Source organism: Electrophorus electricus, chromosome 1 (assembly GCF_041902795.1).
Source record: "Electrophorus electricus isolate QZ-2024a chromosome 1, ASM4190279v1, whole genome shotgun sequence".
NCBI classification, from domain to species: Eukaryota; Metazoa; Chordata; class Actinopteri; order Gymnotiformes; family Gymnotidae; genus Electrophorus; species Electrophorus electricus.
The window spans coordinates 36,477,965-36,498,374 of record NC_137497.1 but is presented as its reverse complement, the minus strand read 5'-3'; the positions used below and the strand labels follow the sequence as shown (position 1 = coordinate 36,498,374).

At 38.9% G+C, this 20,410-nt stretch overlaps 2 protein-coding genes across 3 annotated transcripts; both read right to left on the bottom strand.

Moving 5' to 3' along the window:
• Nucleotides 1-1,195: 1,195 nt before the first annotated feature.
• tfr1b (transferrin receptor 1b) lies at nt 1,196-12,671 on the bottom strand. 2 transcript variants are annotated; one of them, XM_027008101.3, is made up of 19 exons: nt 12,538-12,671; nt 9,473-9,524; nt 9,051-9,273; nt 8,615-8,816; nt 8,364-8,501; nt 8,172-8,259; nt 7,763-7,885; nt 7,549-7,641; nt 7,279-7,418; nt 6,956-7,125; nt 6,678-6,794; nt 6,349-6,434; nt 6,175-6,238; nt 5,674-5,741; nt 5,454-5,524; nt 5,055-5,145; nt 4,665-4,898; nt 4,307-4,462; nt 1,196-3,691 (listed from the first exon to the last, which is right to left on the bottom strand). In XM_027008101.3, exons 2-19 carry the CDS (start codon nt 9,515-9,517, stop codon nt 3,455-3,457), a joined length of 2,346 nt encoding a protein of 781 aa, XP_026863902.2. In that variant the 5' UTR covers nt 9,518-9,524; nt 12,538-12,671; the 3' UTR covers nt 1,196-3,454. The 2 variants fall into 2 exon arrangements, with proteins under 2 accessions (XP_026863902.2, XP_026863903.2); XM_027008102.3 differs by having other exon boundaries at nt 4,665-4,895.
• Nucleotides 12,672-16,617: 3,946 nt separating this feature from the next.
• On the bottom strand, nt 16,618-19,371 carry ccl20b (chemokine (C-C motif) ligand 20b). The gene is made up of 5 exons (XM_027008090.3): nt 18,898-19,371; nt 17,782-17,889; nt 17,566-17,668; nt 17,358-17,435; nt 16,618-17,264 (listed from the first exon to the last, which is right to left on the bottom strand). Exons 1-5 carry the CDS (start codon nt 18,944-18,946, stop codon nt 17,216-17,218), a joined length of 387 nt encoding a protein of 128 aa, XP_026863891.1. The 5' UTR covers nt 18,947-19,371; the 3' UTR covers nt 16,618-17,215.
• Between the last annotated feature and the right edge of the window lie 1,039 nt (nt 19,372-20,410).

Below are 20,410 nucleotides of genomic sequence, written 5' to 3'. Positions count from 1 at the left end.
GATATGCAACATCACTCACTTTCATGTACTGTAATTGGTAGCTCTGTACGTTGGGCAGATGGGGCACCAGCGCCCTCCTGAATCCTCCTTGCAATGGCTGCAGAGACTGGGATTCTTGGTCTGTGTGTGTGTGTGTGTGTGTGTGTGTGTGCGTGCGTGCGTGCGCGCATGTCTAAAGAGAAGCTGAGAGGTCATTTCTAATTTTGAAAAGAGATAAGAATTCTGTCTAGTGTTTTCCTTTGTTAATTTCTGAGTATAATTGGTTTTTACTGTAATTCTAGGTAGTATTTCTCCTTGATTTGGGGCTTGCTGATGCTGCGCTCTGTAAGGATAGGCCAGCTAGAATGAGCATTAATTTAGTAACCTTCTTTTGACTTATGGAGCCAAAGGAAATTTTATTTATTTATTTTCAATTGACTACCTATTCTTGACGCTATAGACGTTTAACTTGCGTTTTTCTTTTAGAGGACATTGCGGTGTGGGCTACTTGTTTTGCTGTTTTTTTTCTGTCTTGTGTTGCCATATGTTGATATTTACTTCTTTTTTACTTATTTTGTAAGCTTAGCATTTTAAAATGCTGCTTAGCATGCTGTAAATCTGCCCTGATTAGTGGACAGGTGTGCCATGACACACACACACACAAATATATATATATATATATATATATATATATATATATATATATATATATATATATATATAATTTAATTTTTTTTTTCGCCAAAAAATCTTTTTCTCTTAAGAATTGAATTTTTCTAGAACGGTAAAGAGTTTGATCATTACATTTCAAACAAATTGGTAGTGAGTACAAATGCAGGTAAAAGACATTTATCAGGTTAATGATGATTTCAACACCATTATTGCATAATTACATTAAATATAGTATTCCAGTTTAAGAAATATTTTAATTGAAATAAAGCTACTTACTGTGCATCCAAACCTCAGAGTAAATTGTCCACATTAGCATAACAAATGGAAATGGAGTTTCTGAATTTTGAGCCCAATTTTGGATGAGTAGGAAATTGAAATTGAAACACAGGAATACATATTTATCAGATATGCTTCCATTAAATATTAGCTACCTCCTTAGCATTAAACCCTAAACCTCCTAAACAAATAAACTCTAATTGCCCCCCCAAACAGGTAGGACCCCATCCCACTATTTAAAAATAAAATAGCAGACTGCAAGTCACAATAAGCATACATCACTTTTATTGTAGAGCAAGAACAGAGTATTCAGATCCAAAGGGAACAATGTCCAAAAGAAAATGGGTGTATAACCATCAATTACTTTCAATACATAGCAATCACGAATTGTAATCATTGGTGAAAATGGTTTTAAAATTTGCCTGAAAAGCATTTTTCAAAATCATTAATTTGTTAAAAGTTCTTTACACGAATTGAGATGACTAATTTAATCTGACAGCAATAAGTAGATATGCACATTCCATCTTTATGAAGCTTAAACATAATCTAGAGCATTTCTTTGAACATTGTACTGCATAAAGCTTGCAAGAAATTGATTTCATTTTCTAGTAACAGCATACCATATCCCATCATTGCTCAGCACAATGTGAAGTGTAATCAAATTAAGTGCCATTAGAAGATTAATATGCATTACATGCAGCCAAATAAGAGTAAGATTAGCATATAAACCTAAACCAAGCCACTGTTCCAGCCTGTCTGTGAAGACTACCGAGTGTGAAATCCAGAAAAGCAACTTCGAAAGTGTTCACGTGAAAAAGCAAAGTGAGAAAGGGCAGCATCACACAACTTTCACACCGTTCCTAGCAGTCACCTTTCCAAAAAGAAACCAACAAAGATAGTTGTTGGAAGATTCTGAACAGGTTATCATAGCAGTATTTTTAGATGCTCAAAATGCAGTATTTCTTTAAAGCGGAAAGAGTTTTGACCAGCAGAGGATGCTAATGTTCCGAGTCAATGAATCTCCTACATTTCTTCAAAGGTCCTGAAGCTGAAGCAGCAAGACAGACGAATGTATGAGTATTTGCTGGCAATATTCACACAGACACAATCAGACGCAAAGCCACCGAGACTGTTGCTTCTCCCTCAACTACATTTTCTCCTGTGCTTTGACCAAAACTCAATAAGAAAAATATTAAACTAGAAGAAAGCACATCCAACAGCCACTAACTGAAATGGCCACAGGGAACATTTCATACAGCATTACCTCAGCATTAACAGAATAAAAGAAAATGAAATGTGTATAAAAAACTATGGGAAACACTGTTCCCGATAATTTAATCCACCCTACAGTGAAATATGAGGGACACTGCCCCCGATATATACACAATGGTAGGCAAAAACTACCATCACACTTTACATTATGGAAGACACTGCTCCCGATAATGTTTCAGGATAGAAATATATGTTCCAAAAAAATGCTTAGGTCACAGAAAAGGCTAGAAATTTTGCAGTAATTTAAACCAAATCATTTTCCACAGAACAAATTTAGAGCTTGACGTGTTATAGTGCATATCTAAATTTTACACTCAATTCTGTGTAAAATCCAGCAAAAACAAAGCACAGGTTAAGGTTGTTTATTTGCCCAATGACACTGCTTCTTACTGAATGGGTCTACGCTCCATGTTTACCAAGTACTTCTGGGTTGAAGACCACATGCACCTACAATAGCAATTTCTAGTGACAGCTTTTGGTAACATGTATTTCTGATAGCAGATGCTGCTTTTATAAACTGACAGTATAACCGTCACGATTATGGAAGGCACTGCTTCCGATAATAATAAAAAAAACAAAACAAAAAAAAAACACCACACACAAAATCAAAGACAAACATACCAAAAAAACAAACACAACATTTTATAGTGAACACTGTCACTGATAAATAAATAAGTAGCAAAGTCTTCTCCCGTGCCAAACGGGTAAGGTCATGACTGACAGACAGCAAAGGCAGAGGTTTCCTCTGCAAGGCCTTTGGCTTGGGGTATAAGTGTGAAACGGAGTCAACTCAGTTCAAACACAAAATTAGCAGCCATGAAGGAGGGAGGCCTTCATGAGCACCTGGCCTCTCAGTAACCTGCTCCTCATCCTGTGCTTAAGCACTGTAATTGCTGTTGTATGCCTCAGATTTTCAGAACTCAAGTTCTGGAATTCCATGCGTCATAACTCCATTTACACCAAGCGTTTAACCAGGGTGTCACTACAGCTCAAATCACCTATCTTATGATGAGCTGCTCAACAATACTAGGATAATTAATAATAGTAAATATTTGGTATTATAATTAATTATTTCTCAGCCAAGCCTCCATGCAGATGCATTCAGGTGGGGGTAATAAACTAATTAAAGCAAATCACAAACCTGATAAGTGATTACTCACATCAGCCTATTAGCCAGGCCTGAATGCATTTATATATTCCAACATTCTGATATGTTCAAAATGGTTAATATTTCTACAGTGGTTGTTCCAGACAGCTAGACCATATTGTCCAAGACCCACACGTCTCCGGCCAGATCGTTGGCGCAGCTCTGGATGGTCCAGGTGGTCAGGGCCAACTGGTTGCGCAGGAGGTCGGTGTCGGCTTCGGGTGTCTTCAGGTTTTTCAGGTGGTCTTCGAGCGCAGTCAGGGTGTAGTTGCCAAAGCCAAACAAAATGTGGCGGAACGGGACGTCTCTCGGAGACACGTAGGGGGATAGCAGGTTGTGCTCCACCTGCAGAGAGGGAGAGACACTTGAGAATAAATGCACTTGGATATAAAACCTCTGCTACTATGGAAAATAGAGGAAGTTGCTTAACGCCCCAGGGAGAATAACATTTTCAAGTAGGTTAAATCTTGCTCTTCTAGGCACACAATGTGCACATACAAAGTCTGTCCTACGAATATCATTCCAAAGTCCAGTTAATGACTTTTACAAGTCGAGTTTATTTTGCCAGAATTTTAACCCACACTGATGCAAAATGGGTCATCGTGAAGATGGATAAAACTTGTGATGGCTAAACGTCATAGCTCAAGGTTGTCGATTGTCCCTGTTTGTGCTGCAAAATTCTGCTCTGCTTGAGTAAAATAGTAGACTGCAAGCATGCTCATAGCATCATGACCAGACTGTTCTCAGATAGGACAGATTAGCTACTCAGGCTGGTTTTTTTTTGTCAAGATGGTTTATTGTATTTCTGTTCTGCTCTGTTAACTGAAAATTTGCCAAGATGTTTCTTGAACACTCCGGATTAGCAACACACATTTGTAAAACAAAAACAAAACAAAAACAAACAAAAAACAAAAAACAAAACATAGGTTCCCTGGGTTTAGTATCTGTGATTAAATTTACCCTCATGATGCGGTCGTTGATTTTGCGACAGGTCTCCTCATCTTCCAGGTCGCTATTCTGGGCATCGTTGAGCAGGTCGTCAGCAGCACGACTATAAGAACCCACTGCTGAGATCAACCACCGAGCAGACAGTTGTGTGGGTGCCCACACACTGGACTAGATGTTGGAGGTCAGGGAAAAACAAAATGGCATTTCAGCCATCATGAAACACGGTGGCTCGCAACACAACATAAATGTACTAAAATCACACAAGACTGCATAGTATTCAACCAAACATAACTTTTTTTAATAACGAAAAAGGACAAAAAAAACAAAACAACCAACCAACCAACCAAAAGCTAATTTAAAAAAGGCTTACCTTTATGAGCTGATTTAAGTTCATGTTGATCTTGGCCACATGCTTCCTGAGGAAGCTTGTGTATGTGGTCACATCCAGCCTCAGTAGGTGGTCGTGGACCAGCCTGAGGGCCATCTGCCCAGCCACCTGGGCAGCAGACACGCAGAAATCCCCCACCTTCTGCCCCGTGGCAATGTCCAACCTGTCTTTGGTGTCCAGAGGGGTTCCAAAGTACTTGTAGTGTGGTGAAGCCTGCTGGAAGAATATTATCAGAATCAGGTTAACTTGTTTGCATGCTTGTTCACTGTCCAACAATAAGGATTAGACAGTGTAAAATACTGTCAATAAAAAAAAAAAATAATCGTAACAAAAAATTAACAAACTATTTTTAAAGATACAAAAAAAACTCACCTCATCTGAGACAAAGCGAAAGGAGATGGAAGGAATTCCAGAGAAAGCTAAGAATGGATAAGCGCCATCCTCCATCTTCATTGGCTCCAGACTAAGATTTTGAATCACACCCCACACACACACACACACACACACACACACGTTTCCTCTATTACAATCATTACTGTGACTTCCAGGGATTGTATTTACTATCAACGGGAAGCACTCAGCATTAAACAGAGATGTTTGTAATTGAGACTCATGAGACAGAATGAAACGTGATTATAGGAACTGCCTTCGGGAGTTAGCCCAACAGGCCAAATTCAATGGAGATCATAAATTTAAATTGTGCTGCCCAAACACACATTCCCTCGAACAACATGGGGAGCGCTGCAATAACACACTTTCAAATGTACTCACACTTTTGCCTCAAAATTCACCACATCAAACTTCTGGTAGAGGAACCTGTCTTTTTTTGCAAGAATTTTCACCTTCAAAAAAGACAGACAGGTAAACATTATGGTATTTTGCCTAACAACATGGACCAAAGATCAGTATACCTGCATCATATAGACCAGTATAGACAACAGGCACAATGCAAGGCGTGGCAGCAGTCCTGAACAATGAGCTTTTTCCCAACCTCGTTCAGGGTTTCCTTCAGTAGCTTGTGCAGCAGCGGGCTGCCTGATGCTTTGAACAGGTCTCCACCTGGAGAAAAAGGAACTGCCTAAGGTTTTCTCACAAAAACAGAATACAGTGGAAACGTGACACTGCTGCACTATAATTATGGCATGTAACTGAACCTGTGGGGAATTCTTTATCTACAGGTTGCTGACAAAGCACAGAGATCATTTTCCAACTAGTACAGACAAGATTCCTTCTACACATTACCTTCCTTAACTACTAAAGAGGTGTTGCAGTGAGAACCAGGACCTTTAGCATTCCTAAACATACCTATAATCTCAGTATACATTTTTTGGTGTGTGTGTGATTTTTAAATTTTTTTTACTGCTTCATGTCGCTGATGTCTGTAAAAAGTGAACCAACTGAGCATTTTGATTAAAACCACATCAATAGCGTTCCTTAATAAACACAAAAGACGCAACATAAACCTGGTCTTCTGTGATACATTTTAACATACCAGAAACTGCTCCATCTAGGCTGATGTAGGTAAATGCTTTTCTGTCAAGTGAGGCCAGGTACCCCTGTACAACAAAGACCACCAGACAAGATTTTAATGTCACACCACCAAACAACCACACCAGATACATTTGGTCACTGTTTTTGCACCGACGTCAGATGTGCCCGTGTGTACCTCGAGCCACTCTGTTGAGCCTATGCTGCCAAAATCTCCAGCGCTCCAACTGGCGAACACAATGCTTCTCCGGGGCCGGAACCCGGCTGCAGACAGAGGGAGGAGAAAAGGTTTGCTGATCCGTGTGACAACACAGCCTTGAAAAGACAGCATGGCTAAAACCAGTCTGGAGGATGAGTGTCAATGACAGCTAGCAGACTGGCCCCATGTTCTTATTCTGTGGGATTTAGGCTTTGCTAGCATCCATCCGGTAAGAGCCTCCGTCATCATTACGGTTGAACTATCGTTCTAATAGATGCATGAGGCAAAGAGCTGGCACGACCCCTTACCCTTTATCATCTCTGTGATGGCCTTGGCAAGCTCCACCAGAAGACTGGTGCCGACGGTGGACTTGGCGTAGCCCCAGCTGAAGGAGTCCCTCTGAGCACCGATGACCACATAGCGGTCTGCAGATATACATACATAACATACATACATAAATAAAATTAGATACGCGAAAGAAAGAAAGAAAAAGAAAGAAAGAAAGAGGGGGGAAAAAAAATGGAGAGCCCACTATAGTAAGTTCATGTCATACAACGCCACACTTGAGAACCCATGGCAGCCTCACCTGGATCAACGAATCCCTTAATGACTCCAAAAATGTTATGGATCCTGGTGTCGACTTCATTGTTTTTAACAACCACCTTCACAATGTTATTCGAGTCTCCAAGTTTGTAACTGTCGAAATCTATCAGTTTTCCCTTGAAATTTACAGGGGCATCCTTTCCCCCCATCTTCCTGCAATTAACAGAAGTTACAACACATCAGAGTATTTACATTATTGAGAAGTTAAGTTTTAGTCCTAGAAGAACATTCTTCAACAGAGCAGGTTCACACTGCAGATGATTATATTTTGGAAGGTACCAAGGCCATGAATGGCCTTTAACTTACTTATGGATTTCACAAGCCATGGCTGCAGTGATTGTCTGAGCCAGGATTTCAGGAAGGCCTGAAGATTTCGAAGGGGGGAACTGGGTGTGGTTGAAGGATGGGAAGCCCGGGGTATAGGGATCGCCTGTTCCAAAATGGACCTGGATTAAAAGCAAAAGGGATCAAAAGGACATAAGAAAAGCAGAAGAGGACAAAACCATCTTTTCTGAAAGACAAAAGGAGGTTCAGGTCAGATGGATGGTATGATAAAGTTATCACAAAGGCACTCACGTGGCCATAGAGCTCAGTATTCAAATCATAATTGCCAGGAATTTCTGGGTAGATCAAAACTGCAACTGCAGCAAACTTGGCAGCATTGGCAACCTAGAACGGACAGTCATACTCTCACTCAAATCCAAGCCAGAATAAGCCAGTAATGAAAGAACCCCACTCTAGAGCTTTTAAAGACATTTTACAAGTTCAGACATGTAAAGGTTTTAATCACCTTCTCTGCAAGGCTGATTTTTCCAGTTCTCAACAAAACAACAGTCCCATTGAGATTAATCCCCACATCTTGGAGGTACTTCAGGTCTTCTACTCTACCATAGTTGGCATACACCACCCTGCCCTGTGAGAAGATTACCCAGTGTCAGCTTTAAGAGAACAAGTCTGAGAGTTCACTTAAGGTAAAGAATTAAACAATGACAAAGAAAAGGAAGGAAGGAAGCAATCAACTTTTATCTACAGTAAATGTACAACATCATAAAAACATTCCTTTTCCCATCCCATGCAGTTCCATTCAAATCTCTGTGCTTGAACTATCTATAGGTTAGGTTGCTCTCAGGTAGTCTTTCCTCAGGACATGCCTTCTGCAGGCAAGCCTTCCCTGATAACACAGTTGCACAAAGGCCCACCTGTTTGACACCCGGGGCGCTGTAAGCCAAGTATCCCTGTGGACTTCCCACCTCCTCAGAACCAAAGAAAACTTTGTTCATGTCATTCCTGTTAGTGAACAAGACATTGCATTAGTCAGGTGACCTCGATGAGGCCTTGTGTGACCAAGACCAATGGGTTAGTCAGAAAGAACGTCTGTGGCCGGTACTGACCTGGAGGGCATCTGCAGCTGAACGTAGTGCTCGTCATTCCACGGGTTCATTCTGAGGCTGCTGAAAATCCCCAAGACCTTATTGGCCAGCACCTCATCTCCCTGACTGCCGGCCTGATGGTTCTCGCTGGAAAACTCACTTCATGGGCGGAGATGGACAGTTCATTAGAATATCCAGACTCACCAAATATGAAATAATTTATTTTCTTTGTAAGGAGTAAAAACTAAAATGTCACATCCGGCGTCAAATACCTCAGTGTTTGGACAAAGGCCGAGGAAGACAGCTTAGATCGCAGCATGCCTGTGATGTCATTCCAGTCTAGAGTGGGCTCTGGCACGTTAACTACCCCCTCATCATTGCTATCTGCCAGCTGCAGTGAGGGACACTCCACCCCCTCGGCAGACCCCTGGCTTGGCATGGGTTTTTGGTGTGTCATGTAGCCTACAAGATAACCTGATATGTGCACATAAAAATGAATAAAATCAATCAATCAATCAATTATTTATTATTAAAAATGAATGTAATCAAATCCACTTATTAATACTACGTCAGGAACAGAGAAGAGAGACAGCTATACATCAGTCTGTGACTATGTACAATGTCATAGACCCCTTTATCCACTGTAACGGAGGAGACATGCCACAGAGGGAATGTACAATGGCGCCATGACTTGGGGAGTCACCTTACCGGTGACAAAGATGAGCAGGACACCCAGTGCCATGTAAAACATGTTCCTGGAGGTGCATAGCTGTGTCCGTGCAGGGGAACGGCCAGCGTGGCGGTGCCCTGCCTCGGGGACGTCCAGCTCTTCCTCTACCTCGGTTGAGAGCTTCACCTCCACTTGGCTGTTGTCTCCATCAGTGTTTGGAGCCAGGTTAAAGCGCGTGTACGACTGGGGCTCGCCGTTAAACTGCGATGGCGGAGGTCAATAAAAAAAAAAAGGTCAGAACTGTTTTGTTTCAGGCCACCTACACAAAGCACTACACACACATGCAACTGTGTTTTGAGCATCCAGGGCTTTTTTTTTTTTTAATCTACAGGAACCATGTTTGTGATGCTTGCAGGTCTGACTTCTTTAAAATGGAATTAAAAAACAAAACAAAACTTACTATTTTAGAAATCTTAGCTCTTGCATGATTAATCGGTCCTGACATTGTGGATCTGAAAAAGAAAGGAACAAGATGAGATCAATTCAGAGCACGAGCACAGAGAGAGGTCTCCTGAGAAATGGCCTCTTCCGTTGATCCGGCAGCATTATATGCATGACCATCCCACACCAAAGTCCAAGGGTTATTCTTTAAACAAATCCGTGATCTGTTTTGATTTACCAGACATAAAAAAACAACTGGAGCCAGCTGTAGACAAGCAAATAAAAAAAAATAAAAAAATCAATACAGGAACGAGCATCAATGTACTGAGGATATCAATAAAGATCAGTCACATATAATCTTAATAGTCTTCTTTACATGAAAGTACATTTTATTCCAAATATCTTGATGACATTCAACACATTTAGTTACTAAACAAGACAACTACAACTGAAATAACAGGTAAAATATCCATTTCAATAGATACATACATACATACATACACACACACACACACACACACATAAAACTCAAATTTACAAACTCACTCATCTACTTAGTCTGGGGACAAAAGAAAACAAACAAGTTGGGTTTTTTTAAAAGACACCGAACCAGTTTAGGGTAAAAGAACCCCTATCGTCTTCGAATTTTTGCACAATACCACAGTTGGCACTAATCTTTAGCCAGTACAGACAAGTACCACTTGTGCCCTCAGAAAAAAGATCTCCTAGGATTAATTACAGCACCTTATTATAAACCCGATCAATTATGACATTTGAAAAAGGTATAATTTTCAAGAAACAAAAGACTGGGTTTTCAAAGTAGTGCTTTCTCTACATCATTCCAAATGAAACCACTCCAAAAACAGGAGCTTCAAATAGATTAGCTTTTAGTTTCCAGAACTGCACATAGACCTTTAACAAGTAGCCTTCCGTATAAATAGAGGCCACAGGTCCTTATACAGGCGCCAGTTCTATCCAAAAAAATGGCACTTAACACTTGAGAAAGGTCAGAAAAACTAATGAAACTACTTTTGTAGAGCAATGTATGGTTGCAAATATTATGATCTCTGATTTACCTGTGACATGACTATGTAAAATTAATTATCAATTTTTCGTTTTTAACATGACGTAAACCCACTGTACTTCCTATGTATAGTTTGAACTTGCTTTAAAATACATAAAGCCTATTAATATCAATATTAGCCACAACAACGTGCCAACCATCGGCTGTTGTATTGGCCCAAGAAATTCTATATCAGTGCACCCCTACTTGGAGTTCTGGAGACTGGACTTATATTCAAATCTAGTTAGGTGTTATTTGCTGGGAATTAGATATATTGTACTGAGAGCTAGGTTCATTAATTTCAGAGGCAGGGGAATATGATGGCCCATGCCATTGGCAAGAATGCCAGGTTTCAGAAACCCTTGCACTGTTCCTAAGTCATTCACATCACAAAGTACTCAAAGCAAGATGTGAAAAGATAAAGCAGGCGCCAGACTGGCGCATGGCACATGGGTTGCCCAACAAAGTAAGCCAAAACAGTCCATGATGTAAACACCACAAGTTAAAATGACAGTGTGATGAGTCAAATTTCTAAAATACTCCCAAATCAACCCAGCAAACAAGAGTAACTGACCAAGCTCCAGTTCCACATGCAACTGTATTTGAAAAATTTCTTTACAGGGAGTGTATTCTTTAAAGTCAGCTGAGACTAGCACAATTTAGAGTATGCCTGTCTTGTAAATTATGAAAATGGCAGTTATTTTATTTTTTTATTATTAAGGAAAAATGATACTGGACAGCATTCACTGGAAACGCACCCTGTAAAGCAAAAACAACGCAATGACAAACGGTGAAGCTAAGGAACCATATAAACTTATTTTTCACTTCGTTATGTACAAATTTAGGATTAAGAATATCAAACAAAATTGATACATTTTACACATATTCCACTACAACGGACTGGGGAGGCGCAGGTTTTATCTGAATGTAAAATGCCATTTAGCTACTTATTCTTAAACTACTTATTAAAATATTACACAAAAAAGAATACAATTCAATAAAAGGCCCAAGTATAGACTGAAACTCCAATTACAAGCAACAATGAATTGTTTTTATTTAATGAGGTAAACAATATACTAAACCTACAGTCCTGTATTTTAATGTGTCATTCATTTTGCCTTTTAACCTCGTCTAGCCTCCTACTATTGTCTCTCTGGTAATGCAAAACCGATAAAAAAAAAAAAAAACGAGTAACATTTATTTGAGTTTCAGGTAATGGACTGAGTCAGCATTGTGGTAAAGCGCCGAGATCTGACTAGCTAGAAAACGTGCCACAGAACGCTAACTAGCCTAGTAACCTTATAAACTGCGAAACACATTCAGATACACATTACGTGCCGGGAATAGACATTTACACGATGGATATGCCAGGTTTGCTAGCTACAGGCCCAAATTCTCTATATGGCAAAAGGTATCAAGGTCAAGACCTAAGGCAATCTAGCCAGCTCTGCAAACAAAGCCGCTTGCCACTGGAAAACTACGCTAAGCTTTTACTATATCTTAGCATGTCAGGCATATATAAATGAATGACTAGCTACTTAGCTAATGATATCACAACGGTACTGATAAACGTTAGGTCACTCGCAGGTCATCATTTTCAGCACTGCCATCCGGCTCGCTAGCCAAACCAATAAGGTGACTTGAATTAGACATCTACATTGTTGCTTTTGTTGAATATTTTGCAAGTCTCCACTCAACAGCCTGAAACACTTCAGAACAATACTGTTCGCTAGGCACCTAGCTAGCTTCGAAACGTTAGCCAGACAACTTTGTACATGTTTCTTGCTTACATGTGCTAGCAATACATTATTGCACAATTAAGCACGCCGTGTACGCACAGATCGGTCACAGACGGCTACGATAGCTAAATGCATTTTGATCCACTAACCTTCGGGAAATGACCTTTCACATTAACGTTAGCCAGAAGCTATTACGCTACAGATGCTCAAAAACACGATTAACTGCAATAAAGAAAAGACAAAGCGTCTTGGTGACGGGTCATTTTTAATAAAGCGCCTCACCTTATTCAGACCTCGAAACACGTGCGAATCTGCTGCTCAATTTCGGCTCCTCGAGCACGAGGCTTCTGTCACCACGCGCCAACTAAGCTAGCGCCTCGTAATGCAAAGCCGGCCTATTGCATGCACGCTGTCACGTAGCCACTACGCCCTGCAGAGCGACTGCTGTCACGCTAGAGGCGCCCACGAGGGGGGAAGTGGGTGGTGGGGTTCGTGGGGTTTTTTGTTCGAGTGTAATAGAAATCTTTTACCGACACAATCAGAGACAAGCCCCAAAGTTGTTTTTGAGGCCTCATTATATTAGTATGGTTCTAAGAAAAATGCTAATAATCAGAGATGGTTAGTCTATTTATTTATTTATTTATTTATTTATTTATTTATTGTAAAGTGCAACCTGTTTGGAATATTTTAAAAAATTCGATATACTCATTAAGCAAAGTATCTGATGTTGGTGAGTGTAGTTTTGCAGCTACAGTCATACATGCACTAGTTCAAGGCATAAAAGGGCACTTACCATTTAGCTAAAAGATAAGATCTTATCTGCAGATGCCAAAACACGATTAATTGCAATAAACAATAATATCCCTTTCGTTGTCAATTTATTTTTGAGATGGCGCTATTTAGACACTGAAACACGTGCGAATCTTTCGCCCAATTCCGCGCCTTCCTCGACCACGAGGTTTATGTCTCTTTATACTGTTGTTTGATGTTAATGACCGGTATTGTGAATTTGGGGGTGCTGTTGAATGTTATGACATTTGTTTTTTTATTCAGTATGCTTGGCTGCAAAATATGCGTACTAATACAACATAATAAAGGGGAACCGAACTGAACTTTAAGGTTTATGGGGGGAAAACCCAGCCTCCCGCCACTCACAGCCAATTTCATGTCCGTTGTCAGACAGCCGATCCGCTACTCCCTGCATAGTAGCTGGTGGAGCAGTTTCCCCCGGGATCAATATTGGTTTCTCTTATGGAAGTCTGTAATGTTTGTGATAGCTTAGAGGCGCCCGCGAATCCAAAATGAATGGGTGTGAGTGGGCTAAACAGCTATAAACGGTTTCTCACCACTTGACCAGGATTTTCATTTAGGTTTGGAAAGTAGAAGTATGTATTACACTAAAATAGCAAAGAAAACTTGCATGTACATTTTCTTTTTTTCTACAGCAAATGGGTTTGGGGCAGTAGGACGCTAGCATTTCTGCTGCTGTTGAGTGCTGATTTGTTGGTGAGTGGACGCTGAAGTAGCATAAATGCTAGCTAGTGTCCTAATGCCCAAAACCAGTTTACCGTAGAAAAACGGAAATATAGTTGTTGTTTTTTTTTCTATTTTAGTGTAATAAAAATCGTTTACCGGCAAAATCAGGAACAAGCCCCCAAAGCTTCACGAGGCTTCGTTTGCGCATCATAGTGTTTTCAGTCCTGTGCAAAGAGGAGCTCTTTTATTAAACCGAAATAATGAAAACTCAACCACAGTATTTTCGAGTAAAAGCACATTTGATATATTTCAGAAACAAAATTTCATTCATATATGAAAGAATACCGGTTACTGTCAATTATGTGAAATGAATGTTCTGAGTCTACAACAATTCGACTAATCGTTTAGATGATTAGAATCGAATATTCGGCAGAGTACACATCGCTTCCAGTTGAGAAATCTTCGGGGCTTCTCCATACTGTCTTTCAGCACACGATAATTACAAAAAGCAATGAATGGGGGTGAATAGAGACAAACGGCTAAAAATGGAAAAATAAAAATCCCTTTTTGGGGCAGAAGAATGCTAACTTCTCTGCTACTCCAGTTCACCAACCAATCAGCACTGAGTAACGAAATGCTTGCTATTCCTATTGCCCCAAACCCATTTGCTGTAGAAAAAGAAGACATTCCAGCATGCCAATTCTGATTAAACATCATACTCATCGGAGTATAGATGATTGTTTCTTCTGGACAAATGTTCAGTAAAATAGCGACCCCTGCCGATCCAGAGGAGCCAAGGCTAAAGGAATACCCCGGAAGAACAGTAAAGTAAAATGCTATCCACACAAATAACTAAATTAATTCATGAGACATACATAAAAACAAGATTGTCATATCACCATCTCCCTTTAATAGCTTTGGTACAATTATAGTACAAATTTAAATTTTATTTTACCCTCCTTGTGCATATAACAGTGCTACTGTAGAATATGACGTGAGATTCAATCACCAGTGAGCTCAAATTTGAGAAAGCAGAGAGCAAATCACAAATACAGCTCTTTTGAATTCACCCTGTTTTATTTGTATGATACTTTTACCACAGATATTGTTCTAAATTAGTTTTAAAGAGATCTGGATCCAGAGTCACAATGAGTGAGATCTTCAGTGGGATGGACATACTGAAGAGAAAGAAACCTTAAAAAAGGAGCCATACTTGAAAATGGGTCTTCATTCTCCTTTGGGCCAGACCATGTAGTGGAATTACAAAAACAAAATATGTGCACTGGCTGGCAGTTAATCTGAATTTACAAATTACCTTTAATTCAAACAATTAACAGAAGTTACAAATGACCTTTAATTTAAAATGAACAAAATGGACATATTCAAGTGCTTTCTCAAAAATTACTGCAATTAATTTAGAAAAGTCAAAAATTTGAAAACTGAAAATTATCCTGACACATCACAGCCTACATGGCCTATATGCATAATTACAAAAAGCAATGAATGGGGGTGAATAGAGACAAACGGCTAAAAATGGAAAAATAAAAATCCCTTTTTGGGGCAGAAGAATGCTAACTTCTCTGCTACTCCAGTTCACCAACCAATCAGCACTGAGTAACGAAATGCTTGCTATTCCTATTGCCCCAAACCCATTTGCTGTAGAAAAAGAAGACATTCCAGCATGCCAATTCTGATTAAACATCATACTCATCGGAGTATAGATGATTGTTTCTTCTGGACAAATGTTCAGTAAAATAGCGACCCCTGCCGATCCAGAGGAGCCAAGGCTAAAGGAATACCCCGGAAGAACAGTAAAGTAAAATGCTATCCACACAAATAACTAAATTAATTCATAAGAGACATACATAAAAACAAGATTGTCATATCACCATCTCCCTTTAATAGCTTTGGTACAATTATAGTACAAATTTAAATTTTATTTTACCCTCCTTGTGCATATAACAGTGCTACTGTAGAATATGACGTGAGATTTAATCACCAGTGAGCTCAAATTTGAGAAAGCAGAGAGCAAATCACAAATACAGCTCTTTTGAATTCACCCTGTTTTATTTGTATGATACTTTTACCACAGATATTGTTCTAAATTAGTTTTAAAGAGATCTGGATCCAGAGTCACAATGAGTGAGATCTTCAGTGGGATGGACATACTGAAGAGAAAGAAACCTTAAAAAAGGAGCCATACTTGAAAATGGGTCTTCATTCTCCTTTGGGCCAGACCATGTAGTGGAATTACAAAAACAAAATATGTGCACTGGCTGGCAGTTAATCTGAATTTACAAATTACCTTTAATTCAAACAATTAACAGAAGTTACAAATGACCTTTAATTTAAAAATGAACAAAATGGACATATTCAAGTGCTTTCTCAAAAATTACTGCAATTAATTTAGAAAAGTCAAAAATTTGAAAACTGAAAATTATCCTGACACATCACAGCCTACATGGCCTATATGCATAATTACAAAAAGCAATGAATGGGGGTGAATAGAGACAAACGGCTAAAAATGGAAAAATAAAAATCCCTTTTTGGGGCAGAAGAATGCTAACTTCTCTGCTACTCCAGTTCACCAACCAATCAGCACTGAGTAACGAAATGCTTGCTATTCCTATTGCCCCAAACCCATTTGCTGTAGAAAAAGAAGACATTCCAGCATGCCAATTCTGATTAAACATCATACTCATCGGAGTATAGATGATTGTTTCTTCTGGACAAATGTTCAGTAAAATAGCGACCCCTGCCGATCCAGAGGAGCCAAGGCTAAAGGAATACCCCGGAAGAACAGTAAAGTAAAATGCTATCCACACAAATAACTAAATTAATTCATAAGAGACATACATAAAAAAAAGATTGAGGTGAGACATTCAATATTTGCTCAGGAACATTTTAACTGATGAACTACATGGTAATTACAACAGATGTTCAAAAAGTAGCAACAATTTATTTCCTTTTGTGAAATACCTTAGCAACAAAAAGTACAATAAATGTTCAAAAAGCAGCAACAAGTTATTTTCTTTTGAGAAAGACCATCGCGACAAAAAGTACAATAAATGTTCAAAAAGCAGCAACAAGTTATTATCTTTTGAGAAATAGTGTTTATAAGAATATAAAAAAGAAAACCCATTGATACTAATAAACATGAGAAAAATACCCACAAAAACTCATCCACAATAAAAATACATTATTCAGAATATATAAGTATTAAGTATTTTGTAAAGAAAGAAATAAGCAAAATCTTTTACAAATTACAAAAAGCCTGAATATCAAAGTACATAACCTATTAATTACATATGACTGCCAATTCCCACAAAGGGCCATTTTCAAGAAAACTCCAAAGTAATAATAATAATGAAATAGATTAAAAAATAAAAAAAAAACATTTCTAAGATGCTCTTGTAAAATGCAGATCCAACTACAGTTGTATTTGAGCCTTCACTAACACGCTGAGAACATGGCGCAGAACTTTTCATGTTGGCGGAATCAGAATGTTCTCCCCCATTGTTTCCGCCCTTTTCCTGAGAAGAGAATGTTACCATGATTATGTTTGTTTAATACACACCCAACAGCATGTTGGAATGAGGCTGGGTTTCTGTGCATGCAACTCTTACTTTAGACACTTTATCCTTTCCTGGGTCCATTCTCTATCAGGTTTGGCGCAGATTAATTTGTTGTTTATTGTGTGAAAACTGAAGTAAAACAGAGGACAAACAGGATGTGAGCAATGGGCCGATCATTAATGTTGCCATGCTATTCCATCTAGTAAGGGGTCAAAGTATAATTTGTTAGAGCAGCACAGACATGGACACCCACACTCACACTATGGCCTTCATGTCACAGTTCCTAGTCATTTCTTGTAACTCATAACCTTTCAGCCTGGCACAACGAATAGGTTTTCTCTGGTATGCAACACAGCATTTTGCTATGAAGAAAGACACACCACTTCAGTCCTCAAATTATTTTACAAGGTCCAACTTCACAATAATATAGTACCTATTATGGCATCATAATGAATCTTTTTTACCCATGCCTCACCTGTCTCTGTCTCCTGGAGGAAGACATCAAGGGTGAGGACAGACAGAAACATCCAGGTGTAAAGCCTACACATGGCTATGGTGTTGTTTCCCTGCTCCTCTCTCTGCGCTGTAGCAGACATTAGTCTTTACGCAGGTTTACAGAGTAAATTCCAAAAAGCCTAGGTGTGGCTTTCTTGGCAAGCACTGCCCTTTTAATCACATGCTTTTATAAGCATTACCCCTGTTGCACAACCTCTCCATGTAATTAGAAAAGTAATGATAATATTTTTATAACCATATTTCCCCATTCCTTCTGCTGGAAATATGTTCATGTCTGAACAAAGTTAAAGTTTAACCACATAAAACTATGTTACTTGGGATTATGGTCAGGAAAAAATTTTAAAAGAGTAATTGTAATTTTTTTAATGCAACCCTTCCACATCATCTAAGAGCAGCATTAGAAAGGTGCAGGTTCCAATTTTCAAAACAAATTGATCATTAAGAACACACCTCACGTCTGTCAGATAATGTTTATTACATGACTGATGCTTGTTCCCAACATTCTGTTTTGACACATCCAACTTCCCAGATTTATGTAATTCAATAAATAATACTCTGGCATTGTCATAGACAAATGTGGAATGCTCACAAGTAGTTAATTATCATTTTTAAAATATATTTTATCTTTTGCAATAAATTAAATATATTTTCCTACACGTTTATGATGTATGTACACATTTTCATTTATATTTCCTATTAAGAGTAAATACTAGAATAAAATGAGAAGTTCAATCGTAGACATCTGCTTGCATGCAGGAATAGATTGTAAAATTACTTATTATAGTATCATGCAATTGTGACATCCAATTCTTCCTTTTGTTCCTCCTTTCATTTTAGAGAAAACTCTTCAATGCCTGACTTCCAGCAATCCGACACTCTTTCCAATCTGTTCCTTTCATCTCCGCCATCATCAAAAACCTATTATCCTCTTGACATTTTTTAACTGCATTCAAGACCGCAAGGGATGTACCAATCTTATCTCCAACATAAACAGTTACAGATCAGTGTCACTTCTCTCTTTGCTCTCAAAGGTTCTTGAAATAGCAGTTTATAATCAATTATCTCTTTTCCTTACCCAGAACCATCTCCATGATCCCAATCGGTCTGGCAACAATCCGGCACATTCAACAGAAACAGCCCTCATAGCAGTGACAGAGAAATTTCATGCTGTCAAAGCTGCAAAACTATCATTTGTTTTGATTCTTCTTGACCTTTCGGTAACCTTTGACATAATAAACCACAACATCCTCCTCTCTGTTTTCTCCAGCCTCAGTGTGACTGGCTCTGGAAGGAAATGGTTCCAGTCCTATCTTGAGGGACACTCCTATCAAGTTATATGGAGAGGATCCAAATCCAATCCACATAGATGCTTCTGTGGTATCCCCCATGGCTCAGCGTTAGGCCCTCTTCTTATTGTATATTCACTCTCTTGGTGATATAATATTTTCTCATGGCTTTTCCTACCGCTGCTAGGAGATATATATATGTATAAAGCTGGTGGCTTTCTTTCAATAGCATAGGCTAATATATATACATAACAAAATATAACACAGCACATCACAAATTACATAAATCAACTAAAACCGTTATCAAGTGAGATAATTGAAAGTACTTATTTAAAGGATTTACAGTCTTTCATCTAATATTACTGTCAAACATTTTCCTTTCTCTTTAATATTAAACCTCCTTTATATTACAGGAGGTTAATCCTAATTTTGTAAAATGTGCAAACCTCTCATGCCTCAACAGCCACTCCATAACATAACTGCTGAGTAGCAGGGCTCAACTGCAGATTCTACACACTCTAACGTGGGAGGTGGAAAACAGTTTTGAGCTCTTGGACGAAGTTGATAGTCCAACAGCAGCTGAGAGGGGGAGGACACCAGGACTTAGTCCTCCCCATGAGCCAGCTGATGATAATTGCCACTTTAGCGTGGTCAGGCAGGCAGGGCTGGTAAGTGAGATACAGCTCGGACTGTACCACGATCCCTTCACATTCATTAACATACCTAAACCGTTCATTTTGTACAGTAGGATTTGGGGAGCAGGTTTTCTTAAAGAAAATAAACATCTGTATTATATTACTGTGTGCTCATCATAATGTTTTTTATTTGTCTTTTTTTCTTTACTATATTGGAAATGCATCACTTTCATGTCAAGAATAACCATAAACATTGTAACGTAGCACTACAAGCACTACGAGCACTACAGTCGTGACCAAAGGTTTTGCGATTAGCACAAATTTGGATTTTCACAAAGTTTGCTGCTTTAGTTTTTATGGTGGCAATCTGCATTAACTAGATTGTGAAGAGTGATCAAATGAATTGCAATTAATTCTAAAGTCATTCCTTGCCACGTAAATTAATCATAAAAATCACCGCATTTCAGCCCTGCCACAAAATGGCCTAACATAATTTCAGTGATTTTCTCATTAACTCAGAAGAAAGTGTTAACGAGGACAAGGCAGCTGATATCACTCTGTCATGCTGAACCAGAAGAGCAGACTGGTTGGTTTAAAAGTGTGGTGGTGATTAAAGTTTTCTTCTGTTAACCATGATTACCTCCAAGCAAACACGTGCAATCATCAT